Source organism: Oryx dammah, unplaced genomic scaffold, assembly GCF_014754425.2.
Source record: "Oryx dammah isolate SB20612 unplaced genomic scaffold, SCBI_Odam_1.1 HiC_scaffold_28, whole genome shotgun sequence".
NCBI classification, from domain to species: Eukaryota; Metazoa; Chordata; class Mammalia; order Artiodactyla; family Bovidae; genus Oryx; species Oryx dammah.
This window is the reverse complement of record NW_024070212.1, coordinates 92,386,693-92,412,483: the sequence shown is the minus strand read 5'-3', so window position 1 is coordinate 92,412,483 and position 25,791 is coordinate 92,386,693. Positions and strand designations below refer to the sequence as shown.

The window sequence follows — 25,791 nt, the reverse complement described above, 5'->3', positions numbered from 1 at the left end:
GATACTGGTAACAGCACAGATTGGCCCAGTGTAACACCAGTCTAAGAAGATTTGTTTTATTTTAGACCTTTTTGATTCACATGATGATAGAGATGACGAAGGGGAGGCAGGGTCGGTGGAAGAGCACAAGAGTGTTATCATGCATCTGTTGTCACAGGTTAGACTTGGAATGGATCTTACGAAGGTAAGAATCAAATTTGGTTTTGCTGTTAATGTATATATGTAGATTCTCAGTGATTGTATGGTGAGTGTATCCGCACACGTAGTATGATGATGTAATTTCTATTTATACTTTTGTCTTTTTATATATGTACCTGAGTAAACTGAAAATTTTATAAATAAATAACATAAGTAAAACTAGGGTAATTTCCTAGGGATAGTATGTATAAATTATGGTTTGGATTTTATTGGGAGAAAGCGGGAGTAGTATTGGGCTTGGTTAGTAGTTGGACAAAACCCAAAGCAGTGTAGTATGCATAGAATCAAAATGAGCAGAGTTCTGATCTCGGGGTTAGAGGATCTGTGCTTACATCCGACTTTTGCTATTACCAAACTCTGTGACCTTGAGCAAGTTCCTTTCTCTATAGCCTTTGGGTTTTGCATATGCAAAATGGATATTGGAACAGGTAATGAATGGGAAATTGTATGATATACATTGAGCCATAAAATTATTATGGTTCTGGATTTGAATTTGAATTTAAACTTGGTGCTCTAAACAGAATGCCTGCTTGATACAAGAGACTGGTATATAGGTGCCTGTGTATATCCCTGCCACTCTGCTAAAAGCCTTCTCCTTTCACCTAATTCTCACCATAGCACTGCAGAGTTGGTGGTGGTTGTTAACTTCATTTTATAGATGAGAAATTAAAGCTCACAGAGATTAAGTAATTTGGCTAAGTCCTTCTTATTAAGTGGCAGAACTGAGATTCTAATCTGGTTGTAGATTTCAAAATCTATAAACTAAACCATAATACTTTCTAGTAAGTGTGTATAATAAAAATTTTTACCCCAAATCTAAGAGCAGAAGCACAAGGATAGCATTAATTTGTGCAACAAACATACTTGCTGGAGAAGTTCTAGGTAAGAGAATATTTGCAGGAGCTTGCCTCCAGAATTTTTTCATTGAGCATTAGATTGATTGCATAATTGCTGGAGCAGAATTGTTGCTTCAAATTTGAGAAATAAGGCTTCATTTTAGATATTGATGTTTATATTTCTTTCCTACACTTTCTACCTTGGTTGGGTTTGGTCTCCAGTAATGGAAGAACCACCTAATTGTATCTTGAACAATACTAGGTTTACTATCTCAGGAAATGAGAAGTCCAGAAATAGAGTAGTTCCAGGATTGATGAATTCATAGTGGGTCAACAATGTGAGAAACAATCTAGGTCCCTTCATCTCTCTGCTCTGCCATCCTTTGCATGCTGACATTCACACTCAGACCCGTCTTCCCATCATTGCAAAATGACTGCCACACTTCCAGTTAATCACATCCTTATGCAGGTATGTCAAGAGGCAGGAAAAAAGAAAAAAGAAGAGGCAGGAAAAATAATTATCTTCATGAATTTTATTGTTGGTATAGGGAGCACATCATTTTCCACAGTGGCCCGTCAGACTTCCAGTTGAATCCCATTGACTCAAGCTCAGCCAGTGCATGCATAAGCCAGTCACTGGCAAAGGAGGTTAATAGATTGGTTTAGATTAATCTACATTCACCCCTTGGGGTGTGGGAGGGCCCTGTGACTCACAGCAACCTATAGCCTGTACCTGAACTGAATCAAACTTCATCCAGTAGGGAGATGCACAGGCAACCAGAGGATGTGCTGCAGTCAGATGTGTAATTCTTGCCTCTCATAGCTTCCTCTGCCATATGCTCCATGTTTGGGTTTTTTAGCCACTAAAAGTTTGTTAATTTTTGCTAACTTACTAGATATTTTCGAAATCTTCATTGGCATACATGGTTGTGGTTGTCAGCAGATTGTGAAATCTTGATTCCCTTGTGCATGTCAAAGTATTACAATAATGCCCTAAATTTATATCTCATTTTCCTACTTATAATAATATCTTCTCACTTTAAATGTTTTCTATAAAGAGTTATTTTCCAAATACATCATAGTGTTTGGAAACATTACTATAGTCACATCCGGTTTGCCTCACTTGGTCTTCAAAACAGTCCTAAGACTTAAGAAAGGCATATAATTATCCTCCTTTTACAGAAACTTTCAGATGTTGAATAAATTTTCTATGGCCTCCTCACACCAAAATAAGTATTTGAACCCAGGTTAAAGACAGCCTAGCCTAGCTCACTTATATCAGTGTTTCAGCAACTTGACATAATGGCATGTTATCCAGATAGTGCTAAAAACAATGAAGATCTGTTCAATGAGAGTTCTTAAGAAAAATTTTAAGTAGGGAGGGAAAAATTTATGGTCAAACTTATGGTCTTTGGCAATGTCTTCTTTTTCAAATTGCATGTTCTGTTCTTTTGTTCATTTTTCTGCTGGCAGTAGTAATCTTTTTCTTGTTGATTTGCAAGAGCTGTTTATATATTGAGATATTTAGCCCTGTCTTGTTCTTTTGTAGTATTACTTAGTAATGTATAATCTCTGTGTTCTCTAAGAGTGGTAGAAAATTACACCAAGCTTACTCGCCAGTTTAAGCATATTTATACTATAAATATAGGTGTTCTGAGGAACATTTAAACTCAGGAGTCTGATGATAAACATTCTAAATATTAGAGCCATAGGGGTTCTCTCCAGGCTGTTGTGTTCTGTCACTCCTCTTCATATGCAGCAGCCTCCCGGGCCCACTGGTTAGTGCCTGTCACGCCCATTTTCTGCCGCCCCCCCTCCCCTTGTCCCCGCCACCATGTCCACGGCTCCACGTTTTCCCTCTCTTGTAGCCTCCTCTCTAAGGCTTTTCTCCAGCGCCACCTCAGTGTGTTGGTTCTCAGCTTTGCCCTCATTCTGGTTTCCCAAACAGAGCATGACCTTTTGCCTCTCCTGACTTTCCAGAGGACATTGCACATCTCCTGGATGCTCCTCTCTTCTTGGAATTCTCCAGGCAAGAATACTGGAGTGGATAGCCATTCCCTTCTCCAGGGGATCTTTCCAACCCAGGGATCAAACCCCAGGCCTCCCTCAGTGCAGGCAGATTCTTGGTAATCTGAGCTACCAGGGAAGCCCAATATTTATCACATTCTACCTAAGAGTTAAATGCTGATATTATTCTCTCAATTAACCTTTGCTGCTTCCATAGCATTTACCACAGGTTCTTGAATATTGCAGTAAATGCTACATTTAAAGGAATATTTGGTTACTATGATGCTCAACTGCCATAATGAATAATGTCTATTCTGATACAGACTTCAAAAACTCTTCCTCTATTTGTAATGGAATTCTTCTTTTCTTAATTGATTAATCTTAACCTTTCTTACTCTTTTCCCCCATATTTCAATTTCTTCTCTTTTTTTAAGTTTTTATCTTGTATTTATTTTTGGCTGCACCGGATCACTGATGCTGTGCATGGACTCTTCTCTGGTTGCAGCGAGTGGGGCCTGCTCTTCAGCTGCCGTGCGCGGGCTCCTCATCGCAGCAGCCTCTCTTGTTGGGGAGGGAGCTCCTCATCGCAGCAGCCTCTCTTGTTGAGGAGCACAGGCCCTTGGGCACGCTGGCTTCAGTAGCTGTGGCATACAGGCTTAGTCGCCTTGCAGCACTGTGGAGTCTTACCTTCTTGGACCAGGGATGGAACCCTTGTCTTCTGCATTGGCAAATGGATTCTTAACCATTGGACTGCCGGGGTTCTTCTTTTCTTTACTTTCTCCTCTGCCACTTTCCCAGGCCCTCAGCATTTTTCTTCATAGGCCCAGCATCCTGAAGAAAGAGTTGGTAGAATCTCATCTTTATTCTCTTTTTCATTTTGTTTACTCCCTCAGTTACTTACTAAAAATTTCTTAGTTTGTAATAGTAGCTGAAATGCAAGTACAAATAAGTATGGTTCTTGCATTCTAGAAGCTCATTGTTTACTTGGGGACACAGATCCATGAGTACACAGATCCAGTAGATAAATTTCCTTAGGCACTTACGATGATAGAGAAGCAACAGTAGAGAGGAATGTGTGTAGACCCCACCCCCCAAAGTCAAACAGAGCCAATTTTGGATTCCACTTAACAACAGAGCAGTGAGAAAATTTCTCACCCATTTGAGGTTCGTTTTCCTCCACTGGTTCTGAATAGGAAAAGGAGTACGTCAAGGCAGTATATTGTCACCCTGCTTATTTAACTTATATGCAGAGTACATCATGAGAAACGCTGAGATGGAAGAAGCACAAGCTGGAATCAAGACTGCTGGAAGAAATATCAATAACTCATATATGCAGATGACACCACCCTTATGGCAGAAAGTGAAGAAGAACTAAAGAGCGTCTTGATGAAAGTGAAAGAGGAAAGTGAAAAATTTGGCTTCAAACTCAACATTCAGAAAACTAAGATCATGGCATCTTGTCCCATCACTTCATGGGAAATAGATGGGGAAACAGTGGCTGACTTTATTTTTCTGGGCTCCAAAATCACTGCAGATGGTGATTGCAGCCATAAAATTAAAAGACCCTTACTCCTTGGAAGGAAAGTTATGACCAACCTAGACAGCATATTAAAAAGCAGAGACGTTACTTTGTTAACAGTGGTCTGTGTAGTCAAGGCTGTGGTTCTTCCAGTGGTCATGTATGGATGTGAGAGTTGGACTGTGAAGAAGGCTGAGCACCGAAGAATTGATGCTTTTGAACTTGGTGTTGGAGAAGACTCTTGAGAGTCCCTTGAACTGCAAGGAGATCCAACCAGTCCATCCTAAAAGAGATCAGTCCTGGGTGTTCATTGGAAGGACTGATGTTGAAGCTGAAACTCCAATACTCTGGCCACCTGATGCAAAGAGCTGACTCATTTGAAAAGACCCTGATGCTGGGAATGATTGAGGCAGGAAGAGAAGGGGATGACAGAGAATGAGATGGTTAGATGGCATCACCGACTTAATGGACATGAGTTTGGGTAAACTCTGGGAGTTGGTGATGGATAGGGAGGCCGGATGTGCTGCAGTTCAGAGGGTTGCAGAGTCAGACACGACTGAGCGAGAGAACTGAACTGAACTTTCTCCACTGTAAAATGATGATAATTTCTTCTTAATGAGATGGTTGTACAGTTTAATAAGATAATGTATGTGTGTGATGCTCCAGAACGTCAAAGATCTCAAAGTGTTGCTACTGCATAGTTGTTATGGCTAAAACTTTGATTATTGACTTGGGGAGCCAAAGAGTGGTTGCTCAGAGAAAGTGACATTTAAACATTCAGAATCTCTGTTTTTCATCTCTTAGACAGGTTAACGGGCGTTTCTGAATCAGAACAGTTTGAGAAGTAGGTATCAAGAGCATGCCTGGGCAGTACTTGGTGGATGTTACTGTGATTGGAATCAGTTTTTTTGTTTTCATTTACGTGTTTTTCTTTTTAAATGCAGCTCAGCAGTCTTATATATCTGTAGTGGAATTTGATTCTCAAGGGTCAAATATGTATGTTTTTCAGGTAGTTCTTCCAACATTTATTCTTGAAAGAAGATCTCTTTTAGAAATGTATGCAGACTTTTTTGCTCATCCGGACCTGTTTGTGAGGTATTTGATTTGATATAATAGCTTCCACTATTTTAAAGATGTTACTCATTACCTTTTTGCCTTTGCAGGATAGATTCCCTTGCTTTTCAGATGTTTCTGAGGAAATAAGGTGTTGAATATTTTGTTTGTATTAGATGCCTCTTTGCTTAGGTTATCTTTTGCTAATATTGTTAGGCAACCAAGTTGAACATCTTAAAAAATCTTGAATACCTATTAATAAGGTAGCCAGTATTTACAGAGCTTTTTTTGATCTAGGAATTGGTAATCACTGTCAAATTGTTGACACTACATCCTGATGAAGTTCAGTTATTTGAGTTTAACAAACTTTTCTAAAGCACTTGTTTTTTGTGAACACTCTATTGTAAGCTGGAAGGGGAAAGAGTTGCAGTGACTGCATTTGACGAGTTTATAGTCCAGTGTCCAGATTACAGACTGATTCATAAATTTTAAATACAAAGATTGCAGTATTAGATATACGTATAAAGGACAGGAGTAATCTAAAGGTGAGATTGATTTATGAGGAGGTGAGTGAGTTCACATTGCTTTTCACTGGTATCAGGAGCATTTTCTTTGTAACAGGATGTTCTAATCCATCTTCTCTGATTGCATTCCTTGGCCTTGGACTGTGATTTACTAGAGCCAGGTAGAAATCACCGAAGTTTCACAATGGGTGGGCATGTTGGATAACACTGATACGTAACTTCTTAATGAGGATTTTAAGAGACTCATTTAACCAGTTCCCAAAGGGCAGAAATTAAATATGGCATTGTTTAAATTCATACAAAGTTGAACAAATAAAATGTAAGCATTTATTGATAACATACATAGAAAGTAGCAGTTATTCATTATATATAGATTTGAGGTTTAAGGATAATTTTTATGTATGAGAATTTAGGCCCCTAGAAGGAACCATTTAAAAACTACAGAAATACAGCTAAAACACCAATAGATATGATTAAGTGTAATTCTAAAAATTCTAACTCTCCCAAAAAGAAGGAAAGGAAATATAATAGAACAAAGAATAAAGGGGCGAAGTAGAAAACAAATGCCATGATGATAGTTAAACTCAGCTATATTCATAGTACATTAAATGTGAATATCATATATACTCCATTTAAAAGAACAGTGATTTTAAGACTGGATTAAAAAGAAAAGCAAGATTCATCTGTACTCTGTTCGCAAGAGAGAGACTTTAAATATGTAAAGACATTGGTAAAGACATTGGTTAAAAGTAAAAGGATGGACAAAGACATACCATGCAAAACACTAAGCATAACAAAGCTGGTGTTGCTGTGTTAGTATCAGACAAAAAATACTTTTTAAGGTAAGACTGGCATTACCAGAAACAAGTAGGGATAACTCATATGATAGGAGTCAATTTATCAAGAATAAATAATCCTAAATATGTAAAACAGCTTCAAACTATATGCAGCAAAAATTGAAGGAAGAAATAGACAAATAGACAATCATGGTTAGAAATTCCTCCCTCAGGAATTGAACAGCAGGCACCTCTGCCCACCCCTCTGAGAAACAGTGTTACTATGGAAGATCTAGTTAACCTTTCTAAAACATTACCAAACACTATAACAGTCTTTCTAAGTGCTGTGGAACATTCATCAAGATGTACCATATACTAGGAAGACTTAATAAATCTAAAATAATTGAAACCGTATGGAATATATCCACTGATCTTTGACGAATTAAATTAGATATCAGTAACACAGATACATCGAGAAAATCTCCAACTGTTTTGCAATTAAACAGTGTACTAACAAGTATGAAGTTATGGGAAAAGCAAAACTAATGGTACTGCAAACCAGAAACAGTGTTTGCCTCAGGGTTAAGGGGTGGGGATTGCTTGGAAAGGATGGGGAAACCTGGGGGTAATGGAAATGTTCTGTATCTTGATGTATGTCATTATTTAAGTACAATCAAGATATAGAACATTTTCATTACACTCAAGCTTAATTAAATGGATATATGCATTTTTCCGATTCATAAAACCAAACAATTAAGACTGGTATGTTTGATTATGTATATTATACTTCAGTTTTAAAAAAGAGCTGAGGTAGTTACTGGTCCTTCAGCCTGGCTTAGGGGGTAGACCATGCTGAGGGGTACTGTCAAAAAAGAGGATGTTAAATTTTGTCTTTATTCCTTGCAGTATTAGTGACCAGAAGGATGCCAGAGACCGAATGGTTCAGGTTGTGAAATGGTATCTCTCAGCCTTTCACGCAGGAAGGAAAGGGTCGGTTGCCAAAAAGCCATACAACCCCATTTTGGGCGAAATCTTTCAGTGTCACTGGACATTACCAAATGATACTGAAGAGAATGCGGTGAGTTCTCCACTCATGTTTTTAATTATCTTAGTACTTAGTTCTTAATTTACTGATTGAAGATTTCATTGTATTTGGGGGCAGATGATAGTGTTAAAGGCACTGATTAAAAGATGTTTACCACCCATAGAATAACAATGTTGTTGGACCAGCATATTTTGAATATAGTGAGCAAGGGAAGAGAGTGGTGCACAATGAGGATTAGAAATTGAGAAACAAGATCATGCAAGTCCTCATGGACCATAAAGATAATTTTACAGCTTATCAAGAACTCATTTTTGTAATGAAAAGGTCATCATGATTATTTTGTGGCAAATGAATTGGAAAGGTGCAAAAATAGAAGCAAGGAAACCATTGAGGAGACTTTGGCATTATTCCAGGAGAATAGTTGATTCAAGTTATATTTTGGAGCCAGAGCTGTTAGATTTGGGGAGGTAAGTTAGAGATGAATCCTTGCATGGTGGGCTGGTGCTATTTACTACAAAGGGAAAGACTGGATCTGGGGAGGGAAAAGTCTAGAACTCCAATTTGAAATATATGGGGAGTCTCTTAGACATGTAAGTGGACTGTCAAATAGGGAGTTAGAATTTTAAGAGTCTGGAGTTCAGGGGAGGGAAAAAATAAGCCCATTGCCCACAGTGGTTGGCACTTAATAATCTCTCAGTAAATGTAACTCTCCATATTTTTCCTTTTCTGAATGATGCATTACATGTAGTCCTGCTTCCCAGGTGGCCTCTGGAGAAGGAAATGGCACCCCACTCCAGTATTCTTCCCTGGGAAATCCCATGGACAGAGGAGCCTGACAGGTTACAATCCATGGGGCTACAAAAAGTCACACACAGCTGAGCAGCTGAGCACACACACACTAAAGACACAAGCAATATGTGTCTGTTTAATCATATTACAGACCTGGATAAGTACTTGCTCTGTGCCAGTCTTGACCCTAAGTTCAGCACATGATCCTTGCCTTTATGCATGTCTTAGAGAGACTTACACAAAGCAATCATTCCAATAGTGTAATTAAGCGCTGCGAGACAAGTATATATGAGATGCTTTGTGAGTGTAGAGGAGAGAGCATTTAACCAGCTTATGAGGCAGAGACTCCAGTTATTAGATTGTCTGCATGTTGTTTGTTTCCACATCAAAAGAAAATGATGTTCTGTTTGCTTGCAGGAGCTAGTTTCAGAAGGACCAGTTCCCTGGGTTTCCAAGAATAGTGTAACATTTGTGGCTGAGCAGGTTTCTCACCATCCACCCAGTAAGTGACAGAGCTCCTCAGCTACATCCACTTTTAAACTGTTATCTAAAAAGGGTCATAGAAAGCTCCATAACTGAGGTCTCTGCACTGTCCTTGTGTTTAATGGCTACCTGTGTCTTCCCAGTCCTGTGAAGATTGGTTCCTCATATCTGTTCCTGGTATAAGTTCCAAAGACTATTAGCTTCACTGATTAATTAATATAAAAAGAAGGGATTTGGGAAGCCAACTTTTAATGCTTCTAAAGTCATCTTGCACATTATGAGCTGTGCTGTAGCGATCTCAGCAACTCTGAAGACAGTTCATAGAAAACAGATGTAGTTTCATTATGGTATGTTCCTGGCCCAGTGGAAAGAATGCATGTCTTCCCGTGTTACTTGCTAGATGCCATGTTAAGACTGATTATACTGTATGGGTCCAGGTTTAGGCTGGGGCAGCAACATGCTTGCTGATGAGAACAGACCAACCCTTTGTTTGTTTAGGCTGGAGCAGCAACATGCTTGCTGATGAGAACATACCGACCCTTTGTTTTTAAGCCCTGGGATTGGCCTCACGGTTCAGGAAGTTCCTCCCCATGTGGTCCTGAACAGTGGCTTGCACTGGGGGAAACAGGGTGTAAAGGGCAGGTGGGTAATTCCTGACCACATTCAAGAATGTTCTTTGAAAGGTAAAGGATTTTCCCCATGCAGCCAGTTGTTTCTCTGGGTTAAGGGAGTTGGGGGTGGGGGGCATGTATGTTTATGGTGTGTATGTTTATAAATAAAATAGGCTATATAGTGCACTAAATGAAATAATTTCTCTTCAGTTTCAGCCTTTTATGCTGAGTGTTTTAATAAGAAGATACAATTCAATGCTCATATCTGGACCAAGTCAAAATTCCTTGGGATGTCAATTGGGGTGCACAACATAGGGCAGGGTAAGTCTGTGGGCTTTGAGTGGACTACAGTGTTAATGGGAGAACTCTCTGTCATTCTTATATGTGCTGGCCATCTGTCTAGTAAGAGGAAATGACCCCAGAAAGTCAGACTGGAAGTCATTGTGTGCAGGGAAGCAAGTGTGTTGGGGGTGAGAGCCAGGTTGAGATGCAAGGGTGATTATCCCTAAACTGAATGGAGATTCTGTCAGCTGCTTATCTGAGATTCCACCCCTTCTTTCCACAGGCTGTGTCTCGTGTCTAGAGCATGACGAACATTACATTCTCACATTCCCCAATGGCTACGGCAGGCAAGTAGAGCAGCTCCGTTCCTCTGATGCGCGAGCAGTAGGCCCTGCTGCTCTTTAAGTTGTGCCCCTCCTTTCTTTGCTCTGAACTGTCAGCCTTACTGAAACTTTTGATTTTGCAGGTCTATCCTCACAGTGCCCTGGGTGGAACTAGGCGGAGAATGCAATATTAACTGTTCCAAAACTGGCTATAGTGCAAATATCGTCTTCCACACTAAACCTTTCTATGGGGGCAAGAAGCACAGAATTACTGCTGAGATTTTGTAGGTATTTTGTTTTTCTACTTCGATGCTCCTTCTGTATCTCTAAAATAGTTTTCCTTTTGTCTTGAACTATAACTTCCATCAAGAATTGACCATTTTGGTGGTCCTGTCTTTGTAAACTTATTTTACATGCTGTGTTTCGTGTCTCTTCCTAAAATCCCATCTCAGAAGGAGACCTAAGAACAATCTGAGGTCACTGGTGGGATTTCCTTCCTAGGAACCTGACTTGCAAATAGGAACTTAAGGAGTCTTCCTGGATCTCGTAGCCAACCCAGATTATGTATGCTTAACTCATTATTGCTGAATTGGACCGTGAGCTTGTCCATACAGTAGACCCTGTGACACCCACTGTAGTGTCTCAAAGCCCTTATGGTCCTTGTTTTTTTGTGTGCCTTTGCTGGGGAAAAACAGTAACCATTGTATCTTTGTTTGGTTCTGTTTGACGCTCCAGGATTAGATGACGTCGTCTGTGTTGTCCAAGTCAGCAGTCAGTTGGGTTCAGAGCCTGCCTAGACAAGGAGACCCTGCAGGGATTTCTCTGTCCTCAGAGGCCTCACTGGGAGCAGTGTTGCAGATGGCAGACACAGGATTGGTTAACCAGTTTTTTAGGGAGATAATTTAATTTTGATGATGGAATCAACATCCAGAAAATTCTTGGAAGGAAGGAAGGAAGGAGGAAGGGACCATGAACAAAAGATGAAGTTACTAAGGAACACTGTGAAATCCAAAATATTACTGCAGTCAGAAAATAGGGGCAGAGCTTAGGGAGCAGCACAAGTCACCACGATAATGTGGCTGCCCCCTCAGACAGGCAGGCAGGGGGAAAAGGATGTCCAGAACAAAGACATGGGTGGGCCTGCTTCTCAGAGTTCCTTAAAGCAGCCAGCACCAATAGGAACTGCTAGCAGATTTTTTTGGCCAATCACAGTTAATTTATAATAGACTGCCTTCTGAAAGAGTGCTTGGTGGGCTTCTCAGATAACATCTTAATATTATGGCCCAGCCTGAAGATGAAAGTCTGGTCTCCATCATTGTATCCTTAAGCAAAACCTTCCCTGACCCTCATTGTAGCAGTGTTGCCCTTGATCTCCCGTGGTTGCCTGGACATAACAGCACTTTCCACCCAGAATTTCAGTGGCAGGGTCTCCCCACTAGACTGAAGACCTCGAGTTTGTAGTCTGCTGTGGTCCCAGCACCTAACATATCTCCTCATACCCACAGTTTCTGGGATCTTGAATCCATTAGCAGCATCTTTATGGCATTAATTCTTGTTGTTGGCTCTGAGAAAACCAGTTTTATTAATCTGCCTTCACAAATAAAACCAGTTTTATTAATCTACCTTTACAGTTCTTCTGTTTTGCTCTGGGTAGGTAGGCCACAACTGACAAGATTCTTTGGTAGAGAAATTTCAATTTGAGACTGACACAAATGCGTTTTAATGTTTGTTTTTTGTTTTTAATGTAGTTCTCCAAATGACAAGAAGTCTTTCTGCTCAATTGAAGGGGAATGGAATGGTGTAATGTATGCAAAATACTCAACAGGGGTAAGAACATCATGTGTTTTGCCACTTGTTTCAGGCTTCATTGAATCATAGCCTGTCCCTTACTCTGGCTTCCTTCATCTGGAAATGTTAACCACCAAGATGAGCTCTAATGCCATCTCTTCAAGCCAAGCTTTTTCCTTCTTCCACCTTTCCCCAGCAGTACAGGTAGTAGAATGATTTTTACTTTCCTCTCCCCTTAAAAGACTCAAGAATAATATATGGGGGAAAGTGCTCAGAGTACTTAACATTAGGATTAGTTGTTTAGCTAGTCCCAGAGATTACATCCCAGTACTTAACATTAGGATTAGTTGTTTAGCTAGTCCAAGAGATTACATCCCAGTCATATTACATCCCAACACATAGCCACATTGAAAATATCTATTTTTACCAAGAGCCTTTACCAAGACTTAAAACAATTTAGGCTTTAGATTGCATATGGAACTCATTGTCTATATCACTAACATACTGTGGGATTTCAGTATTAAATCTGTTAATGGGAAGAGTTGACTTTTTCTCTTAGAACAGTGTGAACAATAAAACATCTACCTACCTTTTCTGTTTTCTAGGAAAATGTAGTTTTTATAGATACCAAGAAATTGCCTATAGTTAAGAAGAAAGTAAGGAAGCTGGAAGATCAGAATGAGTACGAATCCCGCTGGTAAGGAGACAACGTAACTATAGAGTTGTTGCAGCAGTGCTCTTGCTATTGGCCAGGCGTAGGGGCAAGGCCAGGTTGTAGACTGCATAGCAGGCGTGACGGAGCACAGGTGGAGTCTGAATGCCTGGGTTCATACAGTGCTCCACCTCCTGCACTGTAACCCTGACTGTAAGCTAGCCTGTCTTTGCATTCTTTCCTGAAACGGGAACCACCCCAGCATTGCTATGAGAACTAAATGAGATATACATGGAGCCTGTGTATGATGCTTGACATATGATAAATATCAAGTGAAGTGAAAGTGAAGTCGCTCAGTCGTGTCCGACTCTTTGTGACCCCATGGAGCCTATCAAGCTCCTCCATCCATGGGATTTTCCAGGCAAGAGTGCTGGAGTGGATTGCCATTTCCTTCTCCAGGGATGTTGGCTTATCACCCTCTTTGTAGACTATCTGTATATATGGATATAGATATATCTCAAAACATCTTTAGGTCTTAAAAAACTTAAAAACTTGAAAGAATAAACAGTCTTATTTGTCTGGACTGCCTGTTCATAGTTGTAAGTGGAAATCTGTAGACCTTTATGCTCTGCTGCTCACACGACGGGATCTTAGGATCGCTACTTTTCTAATCCCTATGCGTCCTCACTTATAAAGCATTGTTTGGACCAGACTTGTCTAGTTACCATCTTCCAGGCCTTGAGAAGAAGCCAGATCTCCTCCCCCGCCCCCAACCTTAAGCTCCTGCAATGCTTCTCTTGACCCTTATTCTCTATATTCAGACTACTTCTCCCATTCATTAATTCCAGAAGAGTCTTTATGAAATGGAATGTCTCAGCTCCTCTCATCTCCCATTTAGTTAATATAAACTGCTGTTCCCTGAGCTTAATATAAGGGACACTGATGCCCTAGAGATGAACTGACAGCCCCAAGGATACATCACTAGTTAAGAGGTACAGCTAAAAGTAGTCTGTCTCAGTTGATCTTTCTCCTGTTGTCCCAGCCATATATACAGCTTTCTGTACATGCTTTATTTCCTCCTTTGACAACTAGCAGTGGAATATTCCGAGTTTGTTTCTGTTTTTCACTCTTGTGCCAGCCTAAGGAGATTTAGTCTGTGAACTACATTTAAAGCCATTTGACTTGTAGTGTAATTATGTTGTTTTAGATGCCTCTAGCCTTTCATTTTCAGATTGCTAATTCCTCTCTCCACCAAGTACTCAGCACCTTCACTTCTTTTCTTTAGCCTTTGGAAGGATGTCACTTTCAACTTAAAAATCAGAGACATTGACGCAGCAACTGAAGCCAAGCACAGACTTGAAGAAAGACAAAGAGCAGAAGCCCGAGAAAGGAAGGAAAAGGAAATTCAATGGGAGACAAGGGTAAGTTTGTTTTGGGGAGCCTGCCTCGGTCTGCTAGCTGCTGTTCCCTGAGCTGTCACTCATTCATTTCAGTGAATACTGAAGTACCAAATAAGCATGGTGATAAATGAGATGAACGTTCATTTCACTGTTGAGGGGGGAGCACATCAAATAATTAATAGTATGATACAGAAGTACAAAACAAGTATGTAACTGAATTTTCCCCCTTTCTCTAACAGCTGTTTCATGAAGATGGAGAATGCTGGGTTTATGATGAACCATTACTGAAGCGTCTCGGTGCTGCCAAGCATTAGGTTGGGAAACACAAAGTTTGCTCCTGGTTCCAGGGCAGGAGGCATAATTAAGCAACAATCTTCCTTTGGGAGAACCTATTCACTCCCTTCTTATTGCAGTGGTTCCTATCTCAGGGATACTGGACTTTCTGATGCAGATGAACAATTAAAGCGAGCAAAGCTTCCCTTTTTCCTGTCTGTGGCAGTTACAACGTTGATTTTGGTCTTGAGAAAAACTTCAGGTTTTGAAAACAAGATGTCTGTTCCTTTTCCAAATCCCACGGTATAAATCCCAGTCTTAAACTCTGCATTCTAGTACTGCTGTTGAGATATACAACATGTTTCCTAGTTCATATAATCTTGGGTTCTATATATACATATATACATATATATAATATAGCTGATGCCAGATTTTTCATAAATACTCCATTTACTGTAAATATCAGTTCCTCTGAGTTATTTTAGAAAATTTAGTGTAATGTATTAAAATCACGTGTTAGGAAATTTTGTGGTCTCACCTACAATAACTTTTACTTTGGAATTGAACTATTATTAAATTGTATCTAACTCTGGACTATGGTTTAATTATACTCAATGCTTCTTAAGGCTTCATAAAGTAATTTTTCCAACCTTTTTTTTTAATGTGCTTATTATTTTTATGATTAGACTTGGACCCAGTTACTTGGCAACCTTGAATACAGGGGCTGGCTTTTTACAGGGACTCTTCAAATAATGAAGGGGGTCCATCCATCCTGTGCCTTCCTTATACTCTTCTATCTATAGCCCCCACCATGCTATTCTTGTTTTAATTGAACTCTCAAATAGTACACATAGGGCTACCAACCTTTTATCCAAAAATATTTTATTGCCTTAGAGAATTTGGGAAGAATGTTTATTTTTAGATCCCCACCCCACATTGAAACAAAATATAATAAAAGGAATGTCACAGCAGTAAATGGGTCATTCTGAAGGGCAATACAGAATTATCTTTATTTTTAAATACATTAAAAACAACAACACAGGTATTAGCACCTGGCATTTAGGTACTAAGAAGACACTAGTTACATAGGGCCTCTCAAGGCAGTCATACAGAACTGGATTCTCAATCTGAGAAGACCAGGGCATCTCAAGACTGCTCCTGCAAGCTTTTTGGTTACACTTGGCCCACCCTGCTCATTTCTCTCTGCAGCTGGTATAGTAACCCTCGGTCTGTTAGTCACAACGCAACGGGAAGGGTAGTAAATCAAATTCTATGATGCCAGTGCAAAAATTCAATGGAAGCCCTAAGGCAGTAGTAGTGTAACTTAATAAAATTCAAACACTTAAATGCACAGTGCTTCAGGCCAACGAGACTGCAGTTTATTTGACTATTTTATGGTAGGGGAGAAGGTTAAGTCTTGATGTGAAACCCCTGATATCAACAATGGGGATGGTACAGTCTACCAGTAGAGGAGAAGCTGGCAGGTAGGTTAGCTGCATCACGTCACAAGAAGAGTTTGAATCCTCACCGGAAGGGGTATCATCCTCTTCTAGCTCGTACTTTCCAAATCCAACAACCTGAAAAAGGCCGAAGACTTGAGGTGAGAGAGAATGCTGACCACGTTTGGGCAAAGACCTAGTAGGATCTAGGACACCAACCCAAACTCAGTAAATGGGCGAGATGACAAGCCTGGAAAGGACAGAGCTACAGCTTTGGTAACGATACTCACATGAACACTGAGCATTTTACTTCCTGGTCCTCTATGGGCCTTGAACCAGTTGACTAGGTCTGATTTTGAGAATGACTTCAGTGCTTCAATCTTAATGGAAGAAGGGAAGATATGAAAGAAAGCTATAAAAAACTAGCAATATATTTCTGCAAAGATAGTTCTTAAACACAACACCCTAGCCAGACCTCCTTGGTCCTGCTTATTATAAGCACATTGTTTTATTTTAACATGTTTCAGCTGGCTCCCAACCTTCCAGATAAAGATACAAATGAGCCTGACTTACCTTCATGTTTCTTAGCACTGACTGGCAGATAATAAGCAGGAGAGGGTAGCAGATGCTGTAACTACAGCTGAGTACCATACATGGAGTCAAACCCATCACACTCGTCACCTCTCAGATACATGGTAAGTATTTACCCTCTGGCTTCTAATAGGAAAACTGCAGAACCTCAAGAGTTGGGCTGAATGAAGCCTCTTTGCTAAATACCCCCTCTGCTTCAATGTTCTTTGGTAATTCACCATATAGGGTTATAGTATCAGAGCACTGGACTGTAGGACCCAGAGCTCCTTTAAATGGGATTTATTACTTGGTGCTTGAAGTTGTCACAAAGACCTACACACAGAATCCTTAAATCTGGAGAAGGAACTTCATAAACACCAGAAGTTCGCAATTTTCTTTAAGTAGCAGAACCTGTTTTTCTCCCAAACCTTGTAATGAATCAGAATATATAATACAAAAACGAAAGGGAAAAAAAAAAAATATATATATATATATATATATAACTGAATCACTTTGCAACAGAAGTTAACACTGTAAATCAACCATACTTCAATTTTTTAAAAAGTGGATCTGATTGAAACTGGGGGAGCAAGAGTAAGAATACCCAGCATCCTGCTCACTTGGCCACCTGAGACACTACAGTAGCCAGTCTGGAAACAAGATGTAATTTAATCACATCAAGAAATGGGCAAGTAAATAACCAACCCAAGATGAGTGCCCCCGGTCTCTCCTTCACACAATACCAATTTGCTTAGAACTGTGTCTCCTGTTAAATCAAGAGTTCCTGTCAGAACTGTCTTAACTCTGAAAACCATGTTACTACCTCATGGGCAAGGCGGTCAAAGAGATACTGCCGGGTCACCACTTCATTCCAGTTCCTGTCCACCTCCTCCCCAAGGTGGGTGTCCTCGCACTCCTTCAGCTTGATCAGAGCTGTGACCTGTTACCATCAAAGAAACACTCTCAGGCATGGCATCACCCAAGTATCCTCAGCACTCTGAACCCTGTCTGGTCTGATTTGTGATGGACCTGCCAGCATGATGATGAGGGATGGAGCTAGGAAGACATGGTCAGATTAAGGTGGGATACAGAGCTCAAGAACCCAGCACACAGTACTGTTAAGACTAGTGTCGAGGGCTTGGGTGAGCCAACAAAAGACCAAGCCAGCATAATCACCTGGGTGTTGAATGCATCCTCAGTGAGGTTCTCGATCTTCTCCTCAAAGCTTGAAAGAAACTCTTCTATCTTCTTATCAACAACTTCAGAGCTAAAATAAAACATCTTCCATTAAGTCATCACTGACCAGGTCTCAAGCAGAAGGCAAAGGAGAGAACTGGGTCTAAGGCATACTTCCAGGAAAGAGGCTGAAGTGATCTCCCCTAAGCTGCAGGAGGGAAGTAAACAGTGAAGAACCCCTGCCCCTACTCCACTTTTAGCCCAATTCCCTGGTATCCTCGTAGGAAGCAGTAGACAGCCATGCTGACCATTTCAAAGCTGAGGACCAACAAGGCCTTGTACCTTGCTTGCTGCCTGAAAAGAGGCAGTGGCAAGCCCTGCACAGTCACTTGAGTCAAACCTTACAAACCCACTGGTAAGTCCTGGACCAGGCCATATATGAACCACCTGCTGCAGCTGTGACTAAATGGGAAGCAAATGGTCAGGGCAAGCATGCAGCCCTTATTCTCTACGCCAAGAAAAACGATAGCTGGGCCCATCATCTCACTTGTTTACTCACTTGTATTTGGTTGCCTGAGTCCCCACGGTGACAGAGAAGCCTAGAATCCCAGATGTGTTCCTACAGGTAGGGTAGACATGGTACCTACGGCCAGAGTGAAAAGTTGTATGAGCTCACGTGCTCACCTACACCCTGTCCTTGGAGGTACTAGAGAGCAGTGGGAGGGGTTTCTGCCCATCCTTACTGGACCCTAGAGGTCCTGGAAGAGGAGTCATAGATGTTTACTCTTGGGTTAGGGTATCCACCCCTCTCCTGAACTGAGGACCACAAGGCCAGCCTCTTCTCTTGCTAATCCTGAAACTTGACCAAACTGACAGACTGATCATAGTCCAAGATGGAAATTGCAAACATTTTGACAGTATGACTACCAAGTATGACTTGGTAGGTATGACTCTTAAAGGCCTGGAAGGGCCAAACAGCGCTGAGAGACTGTTCAGTCAGTACAGCTGCTTGACTTAAGCCTGCAAAGTAAGCCCCAGATCTTGAGTCAGTGCTCTTGCCAGCAGACTTACCCAAGGGTCTGCTTGGTTCGAAGGAAGTCAAAACAAGGCTCTTCCATATGCATCTGTAATTTAACATACTACCCATCAGCTCAACTCCTCCCAGCAGAGAAATCCCCATTTCTTTCCCCAAAAGTGTTACATGTGACCCCCGAGTCCAGCCTCCTTTACTGCCTTCTTAAATAGCTCAGGCCCATTATCCTGGCTCATACTAGGTGAGACCACCAGCTCACTTACAAACCACAGATCTCTGACCACTCCCAGGTCCCCAGCCCCCAGGTAGATAGGCCAGTCCTCACAGTGGGCCGGGGGCTCCCGAGTATTAGGGACTCTCCTTTATACAACTTACCACAAGCAGCTCCATAAGAGTATATTCTTTCAGACTCCTGGCACCTGACTGAGAGAAGAAGCTGATCAGACCAACTGAAAATCCAATGGCTTACAGGGCTTTTTAAAAATATAGCTCTTCTTGACAACCATTTATTCAGGTTACTACCCTACTCTTCTCTTCCCTCAACCCTCGTATCCTCCACTGTTATACTTCCTGCCTTCCCACAAAACAAGGTGTGTGCAGACTGGAATCATGCGTGATGATCTATAGTCTCAGCCCTAGTTCAGAACTGCAGGTGGACATGGAATTGAGTCCAGTAATCCCTGACCTGCTAGCTCCTGCCCAAAACACACCCAGGACACAACCTAAAGTCAAGGACTTGCAGGGGAAGATAGGCTCTACAGTCAAGGCAAAGATTCAGGGCCAGAAACACAAGAAAAGGACAAGGTGCAAGTGAGGCCATGGTGCCCTGTCCAAAGTCCAGGCCAGGGATCTTCACGAGGTCAGGCAGAGAAGTGACTTCCTCATGTAGAAAACCTAGGACCAAAGCAGCAGTTAAAGAACCCCGGAGTTTGTTAGTTAGTCTGAGATCAGTCTAAACAGACACAGGTTCCCATCGTCCTAAAAGTGAGTGGGACCAACCACAGGCTAAAGTAGTCTATGGACCAATCGAGATCAGTGCAAAGCTCTTTCTTATTTTAAGCACCATCTCATCTCTCCAGAATGCTGTGGAAAACACACAGGATTTGAAGACAGAAGGTATAAATTTGAATTCCAGTTGGTATGACCTCAGGTAAGTGAAGGACCTCAGATTTATCATACATAAAATAGAGGTGATAAATCCTCCCTCTCAGGAGCTTTGAAAATATTCACTATGACTCTGGAAGCCGTTCTATTTACTGTGTTGGCTGACTATGTTTACTTTTGTCATATTTCAAAACTGTCCTTTTAACAAATGTCCTCTTGCTCCCTGGAGTTCTGACTGGTGAATATGTAGGAATTTCCAGCCATACTTCAGTTCTATCCCTCTGGACTAGTGGCTGGGTGATTAATAAAGCACTGTGATTGAAAAAGGATCCACTTTACTGACAGGAACAGTTTTTAAATGTAATTGCCTCAAGAGAGGACACATGACCCCAAGCATAAAACCACAGAGTAACTGCAAACAGGCCTTGATGAGCATAGGATCATTTCTCCCAGACACTGTGGTCCTTCCACCAGTCTTTAGTGTCTAAAAGACACAGCCGTGAGGACAGCTGTGTGCAAAGGGGCCACTGACCTGGTAATATACAGTGACTTCAGAGTTGGCATCACCCCTGTTCAGAGCTCTCACTTTGCACAGGTGGTGGCCACTGGGTAGCTCCACCACCTGGAACTGCACAGGCATCTCCTGCTCCAGAGGCATGAAGTTCAATTTGCTGCAAAACAATCAGTAAGGGTCACTAAGGCTGTGCCTTTATCCTCCTACTCCTGCTCCCAAAATTGAAAGTCAGGCCTTCTACATTGCCTTCTCAATTGCTTTGTTTATATAACTAACCTCAAATAAACCTACAAGAAGCATCTCCATTACAGATTTAGTAACAACTGAATTTTGGTCTCAAGGTCCTCTTGCTATTAAGAACACATAACTCCTAAAGAGAAAACTCGACCAATACTCACTCAACAACATATTTCAGGAAATCTGTAGATTCCTAGGAGGTGAAAGAGAAGAAAATAGCTATATCAGGCTCTACTGACATTAATTTCACCCCAAACCAACTAATACCAATGTTCTAAGTGCATAGGAAGCCTTGGAATGCATTAGGAAAGCAGATACAGTCTGTCACCCAAAATGCTGATCATTCATTCACTGGGATTATCATTCACTGATTCAATACTGATTCTGTTTGTTGAATACTAACTGGCTCTCAACTGAAGGGGCTCCTTTTCTGTTCTCCCTTAGTGCTCTGTTTACTGTCCACTGTGAAACTTTCCCTACTGGGGGATCAAACTTAGTTGTCTGGTTTACCCCATTAGGCTGTGTTTTAGAAACCTGGATCTATTAATATTAATACAGAGCCTGGCATAGAGTGAGCAACAGAATATACTTGATACTAAGGGAATGATGTATATATACGTACATCCCTCAGCCCTCCCCAGCTCCCACTTTAATCTCTAAATTAAACTGTTTGTAGTTTCCACAATCGTCAACAAATGTAACCAATACCATGTATTTACCAAACCCATTAACTCAAAATTCGGTCCAATACCAGTAGTCTCTTTCATAAGAAGGTCTTGTTCCGCATTGAAAGGGCCAAGTTCCTTCTAAACAGACTGTGACAATGCTGGCCTGCCAAAACCCCAGAGCTTCCCCTTTAGGGAAGAACTAACAGAATTCCAGAACACAGAACAGCATTCATACCTGGCCTGTACCAACAGAACCCTGACACTCACTGTGCTTGTGACATTTCCTTGTACCAGGCCCTCAACAAAGAGCTGGGCTTTGAATTCTCTGACGAAGCTCAGCAGAGACTCAAGGGAAAGGCCATCCATCAAAGCACGATACTTATCAATCATAGACCAACGGGAATACTCCAGGATTAAAAGCCGAACGTCTCTACAGAGAGCAGAAAAAAAAAAAGTGTTACTGTAAGAAATGAATCTTAAGGTATAGGATTGGGTTAAGTTTCTATAGATGATGTGTTTCTTTAAAGTGACAATTTCTATCACTACTTAAGATAGGGAAACAATGTCATAACCACCAAAAAGCATTTAAAACTGCATATAAGATTATTAGCTCATTGGTAAAACTTATCTGTTTCAATTGCAAAATAAAACATCTCACACAAGCTGCCAAATGAATCACAAACCAATTTAATATTACTATTTTGATTTCAAATCTCACTAGCATTTATTCATTACTGGAAGTGACCATCATGCATACCTACAATGACAATACAGCATAACTGGCTCTAGGCAAGAATCAGACTAACTCCCTCCCACACAGTAAGCTATTTATTATTTTTTTTTTTAGTAAGCTGATTAAATATGGCCAAGTTACCTAACATTTGTGAACTCAATCTCATTTGTAAAACAAGGTAAATAAAAATGCCATACTCTTATCAGTTTTGGTGAGAATTAAATACACTTAAAGTTCTTAGATCTAACACATACCAAATCTTCAATAAACAAGTATTATTACTCTACCACATTTTAACAAAGTAGTATTCAGGAGTTATAGGATATATGGGGTTGTTTTTCATCATATCAATAGTTCCAGACAACTCTCCTTTCCCATTTATATTTGGTTACTAGTTTTTATAACTTTTTGTGATCAGATTATCAGTTATTACATGTCTGATTCTTAACTACTCCCTCCCCTGCTTTCGAATTTTGGCCATTTATGGTCTCATTATATACTATGTCTAATGCAGGGTATTTATAGATGCCCAGCAAACAGGTCAAGGAGGGGCTTGCAAGCCATGTGCATAAAGGGCTATATCTGCTCAGAGGGTACTTTTCCCCCCACTCCCACAAAGGCTCTACCTGCTGACAGAGCCTTTTTACTCCAAGAGTGTACTTTTTTCTGATTCACACAAAGGTACCCTATAAGCTACCGCTGGCCCTGGATTAAAGAACAGGCTCTGGTGAAAGGCCCAAGACGATTGCCTATTAGCGGAGGGCTTAAGCATCAGCATACAGACTGTCCAGAAGCGTTTCTGCTCTCTTCTGCAACCTGATTGAATTCTGGATAGTTACAGTTGTCAGATAAATGACCTGTTAGGCAATTTAACTCAGCTACTTATCATAACATCCAATACACTAAGCAATTTTGAGCTACAACAAAGTCAGCACTTTTTGAACTGTGTTTTACTTAGAAACTAGGAAAAAACACTCTTTAACCTTTAGCCTCTAATTAAGTATACTAGACTGCTTGCAGTCCTCCTCACCGATAATTACTTACATTGAGTTTAGAAACTCTCTATGGGCTAGTTTCCTAAAACACAGCACAATTCTATCACATCTGAATTAGCACTGAAACAACAGCCTCATTCCCCACACTTAATTCCAAGGAAGGCAAATAGTTTTAGGCCTTCAAAATATAAGCTGATCCCATGTATACCCACTTGGCCAGAGTTTCAGGCTTGATGAGGATGTTAAAGTAGGTCTTCTTCAATTGCTCAGTTATCATTGTAAACACAGCTGGTGTGGAACTGAACTCCGCTAAGTAGTCAATAATAAGCTGAAACAATAGCTAAGAGGAAAAGAAAGAAACACCTTAAGTGGAGAAACATGTAAATCCACTGATTTTTAGGGGGAAAATGTTTCCCATTGGTTTCTACCAGGGGTTCAATATGATAAAATAGGCACTGTGTGGGACATAAGTACTAATGACTCAAAGAATCTTTTTTTCCCCTAACTCATGGCTACACCACCTAGCTACGTGATTCATTTCTTTATTTTTGGCTGTGCTGGGTCTTCGCTGCTATGCAGGCTTTTCTCCAGTTGCAACGAGTGGGGACTACTCTCTCCCTATCGTGAGTCAGCCTCTCAGTGCGGTGGCTTCTCTTGTTGTGGAGCACAGAGCCGAGGATGCATGGGCTTCAGTAGCTGCAGCATGTGGGCTCAGCAGGTGCGTCTCCTGGGCTCTAAGCACAGTCTCAACAGTTGTAGCACACAAGCTCCAGGACACGTGGCATCTTCCCAGATCAAGGATTGAACCGGTGTTTCCTGCATTGGCAGGTAGATTCTTTCCCACTGAGCCACCAGAGAAGCCCCTCCCTCAAAGAATTTTTAGGAGCTAAAATTCTCAATAATTATAAAATCTGAAGGAATAAATTTTCTTTTTTATAATTTTCAGAGGTATTTTAAAACATTTTTTCCTTCCAATTAAACTTACAAATAATTTTATCTAGCGTCTCCACTGCCCCTAAATTTGATTTTAACTGGGAGAAGATAATTTAGGAAATAATGACTTTGTATCAATCTGTGCTATCCAGAAACATGTGGCGTCTTCTCCCTTAAAGTCTTTTATATGCTTCAAAAAGATTTATAGCTTTCTTTAGATAGGTTCTATACTTTTCTTCTTTATTCTTACATATTTGATTATTGTTCTCAATATTATAGTGGCATATTTTTTCCCATCCATTTCTAAGTGGTTATTGCACTATAGGGAAATGAGCCATTGATATACTGGTCTTATGATGAGTCACATCACAAATTATTTTTAAAATTCTAGTAGTATCTTGCAAAGAAAAATGATTTTTCTCTTCCAGGTGTTATTTTTTCACTTTAATATAGTAACCAGAAACTCTAAAAATAATGTCGAGTAATAGAAGTGATCGTGGGTATCCTTGGCTTGTTCCTAATTTTAATGTTCAGGATTTCATCAGTTAGTATAACATCTGCTATTGTACTTTTTTTTTTAAATTTTATTTTTACTTTATTTTACTTTACAATACTGTATTGGTTTTGCCATACATTGACATGAATCCACCATGGGTGTATGCGAGCTCCCAATCCTGAATCCCCCTCCCACCTTCTACCCCGTATCATCTCTCTGGATCATCCCCATGCACCAGCCCCAAGCATCCTGTATCCTGCATCAGACATAGACTGGGACTTTGCTTCTTGCATGATAGTATACATGTTTCAATGCCATTCTCCCAAATCATCCCACCCTCTCCTCTCCCTGCTATTGTACTTTTAATTAAGATTTTTACTGTGGTTAAGTGACCTCCCTCCATTCCTACTTATTAGGAATGACAACTCCAATTTATCAAATAATTTTGGAGGCGTTTATCTACATTCACACAGTGTTTCTCAGCTGACTTTTGATATAATGACCTATGTTCATTATCACTATACTCACACAGTGTTTCTCAACTGACTTGTGTTATGATTTATAACAGCTTCATAAAACTGAACAACCAACTCTTTGCTTTGCTGGCACTGGTCATGGTGAATTATTCTTTTTGTTATATTTGAACTTAACTTTCAAGTTTTTAGAATGCTTGACTCTGTATTTCATAGGTGTAAATGATCTCTAGTTTTACATATGTATTTATAGTATTTATATCAAGTTTTAATGTTACATTAGGGAAGCTTCATAAATGAAGAACCTCAAATACTATGGTTTGTATTTCTAAAAAGCTCTCCAGGTAATTCCAAAACATACCTACCAAATGACAACTACTGTATTTGGCTTTAGTATGTTTGGATTTTAAGCTATATTATATTTACGCTTTTGAAGGTTACTAAAATATTCCATGGGTCTCCTCCTAAGAAAAATTTTTGTTCCCAGGGGAGACTGACAGGTAAGAGGGTATAAAGGAGAAAACTATACTCTTCTCTAGGGTTTTTGCTAAGATATGGAGGCTATCACCTCTTAGCACAGGTCTAATTACTTCCAGGTCCTCTCCTTCAGATTTTTTCTTAGATGAACCCAATTCCCCAAATGTTAATATATGTTCTACCCAAAAAACCAACATATAAAATTTGTTGTTGGGTACATTATTTTACCTGGTACTTGGTATTTCTTCCTTTACTTATGAAGTACTGACAGATGACATTGAAACATATTCTTTACCAAAAGATAAATCACTAACAAGATATAAACTCTGTTTCTAAAGAGTCATAAACTTAGAAGGGAACAAGACACACACACTTGAAACAATG

General features: G+C 40.3%; 2 protein-coding genes across 16 annotated transcripts in view; one reads left to right on the top strand and one right to left on the bottom strand.

The window, feature by feature from the left end:
- Positions 1-15,213, top strand: part of OSBPL9 (oxysterol binding protein like 9) — a 172,980-nt gene extending 157,767 nt beyond the window's left edge. For 9 of the 14 annotated variants that reach the window (XM_040231154.1, XM_040231153.1, XM_040231147.1 and 6 more), the window contains 11 exons: positions 66-184; positions 5,570-5,655; positions 7,820-7,991; positions 9,165-9,249; positions 10,052-10,162; positions 10,407-10,470; positions 10,590-10,730; positions 12,195-12,273; positions 12,840-12,931; positions 14,172-14,307; positions 14,526-15,153. In XM_040231154.1, the coding sequence (XP_040087088.1) occupies positions 66-184; positions 5,570-5,655; positions 7,820-7,991; positions 9,165-9,249; positions 10,052-10,162; positions 10,407-10,470; positions 10,590-10,730; positions 12,195-12,273; positions 12,840-12,931; positions 14,172-14,307; positions 14,526-14,600 (1,160 nt within the window). In that variant the 3' untranslated portion in view covers positions 14,601-15,153. Of the gene's footprint in view, positions 1-65; positions 185-5,569; positions 5,656-7,819; positions 7,992-9,164; positions 9,250-10,051; positions 10,163-10,406; positions 10,471-10,589; positions 10,731-12,194; positions 12,274-12,839; positions 12,932-14,171; positions 14,308-14,525 lie in introns of all 14 variants that reach the window. The other 5 variants (XM_040231150.1, XM_040231144.1, XM_040231158.1 and 2 more) reach the window with 2 other exon arrangements.
- Positions 15,214-15,539: 326 nt separating this feature from the next.
- Positions 15,540-25,791, bottom strand: part of NRDC (nardilysin convertase) — a 113,541-nt gene continuing 103,289 nt past the window's right edge. For both annotated transcript variants that reach the window (XM_040231137.1, XM_040231138.1), the window contains 11 exons: positions 23,241-23,368; positions 21,568-21,730; positions 20,794-20,825; positions 20,414-20,552; positions 19,153-19,200; positions 18,816-18,868; positions 18,304-18,387; positions 17,745-17,835; positions 17,392-17,508; positions 16,289-16,378; positions 15,540-16,136 (listed from right to left, as the gene is read on the bottom strand). In XM_040231137.1, coding sequence (XP_040087071.1) covers positions 15,939-16,136; positions 16,289-16,378; positions 17,392-17,508; positions 17,745-17,835; positions 18,304-18,387; positions 18,816-18,868; positions 19,153-19,200; positions 20,414-20,552; positions 20,794-20,825; positions 21,568-21,730; positions 23,241-23,368 — 1,143 coding nt within the window. In that variant the 3' untranslated portion in view covers positions 15,540-15,938. The remainder of the gene's footprint in view (positions 16,137-16,288; positions 16,379-17,391; positions 17,509-17,744; positions 17,836-18,303; positions 18,388-18,815; positions 18,869-19,152; positions 19,201-20,413; positions 20,553-20,793; positions 20,826-21,567; positions 21,731-23,240; positions 23,369-25,791) is intronic.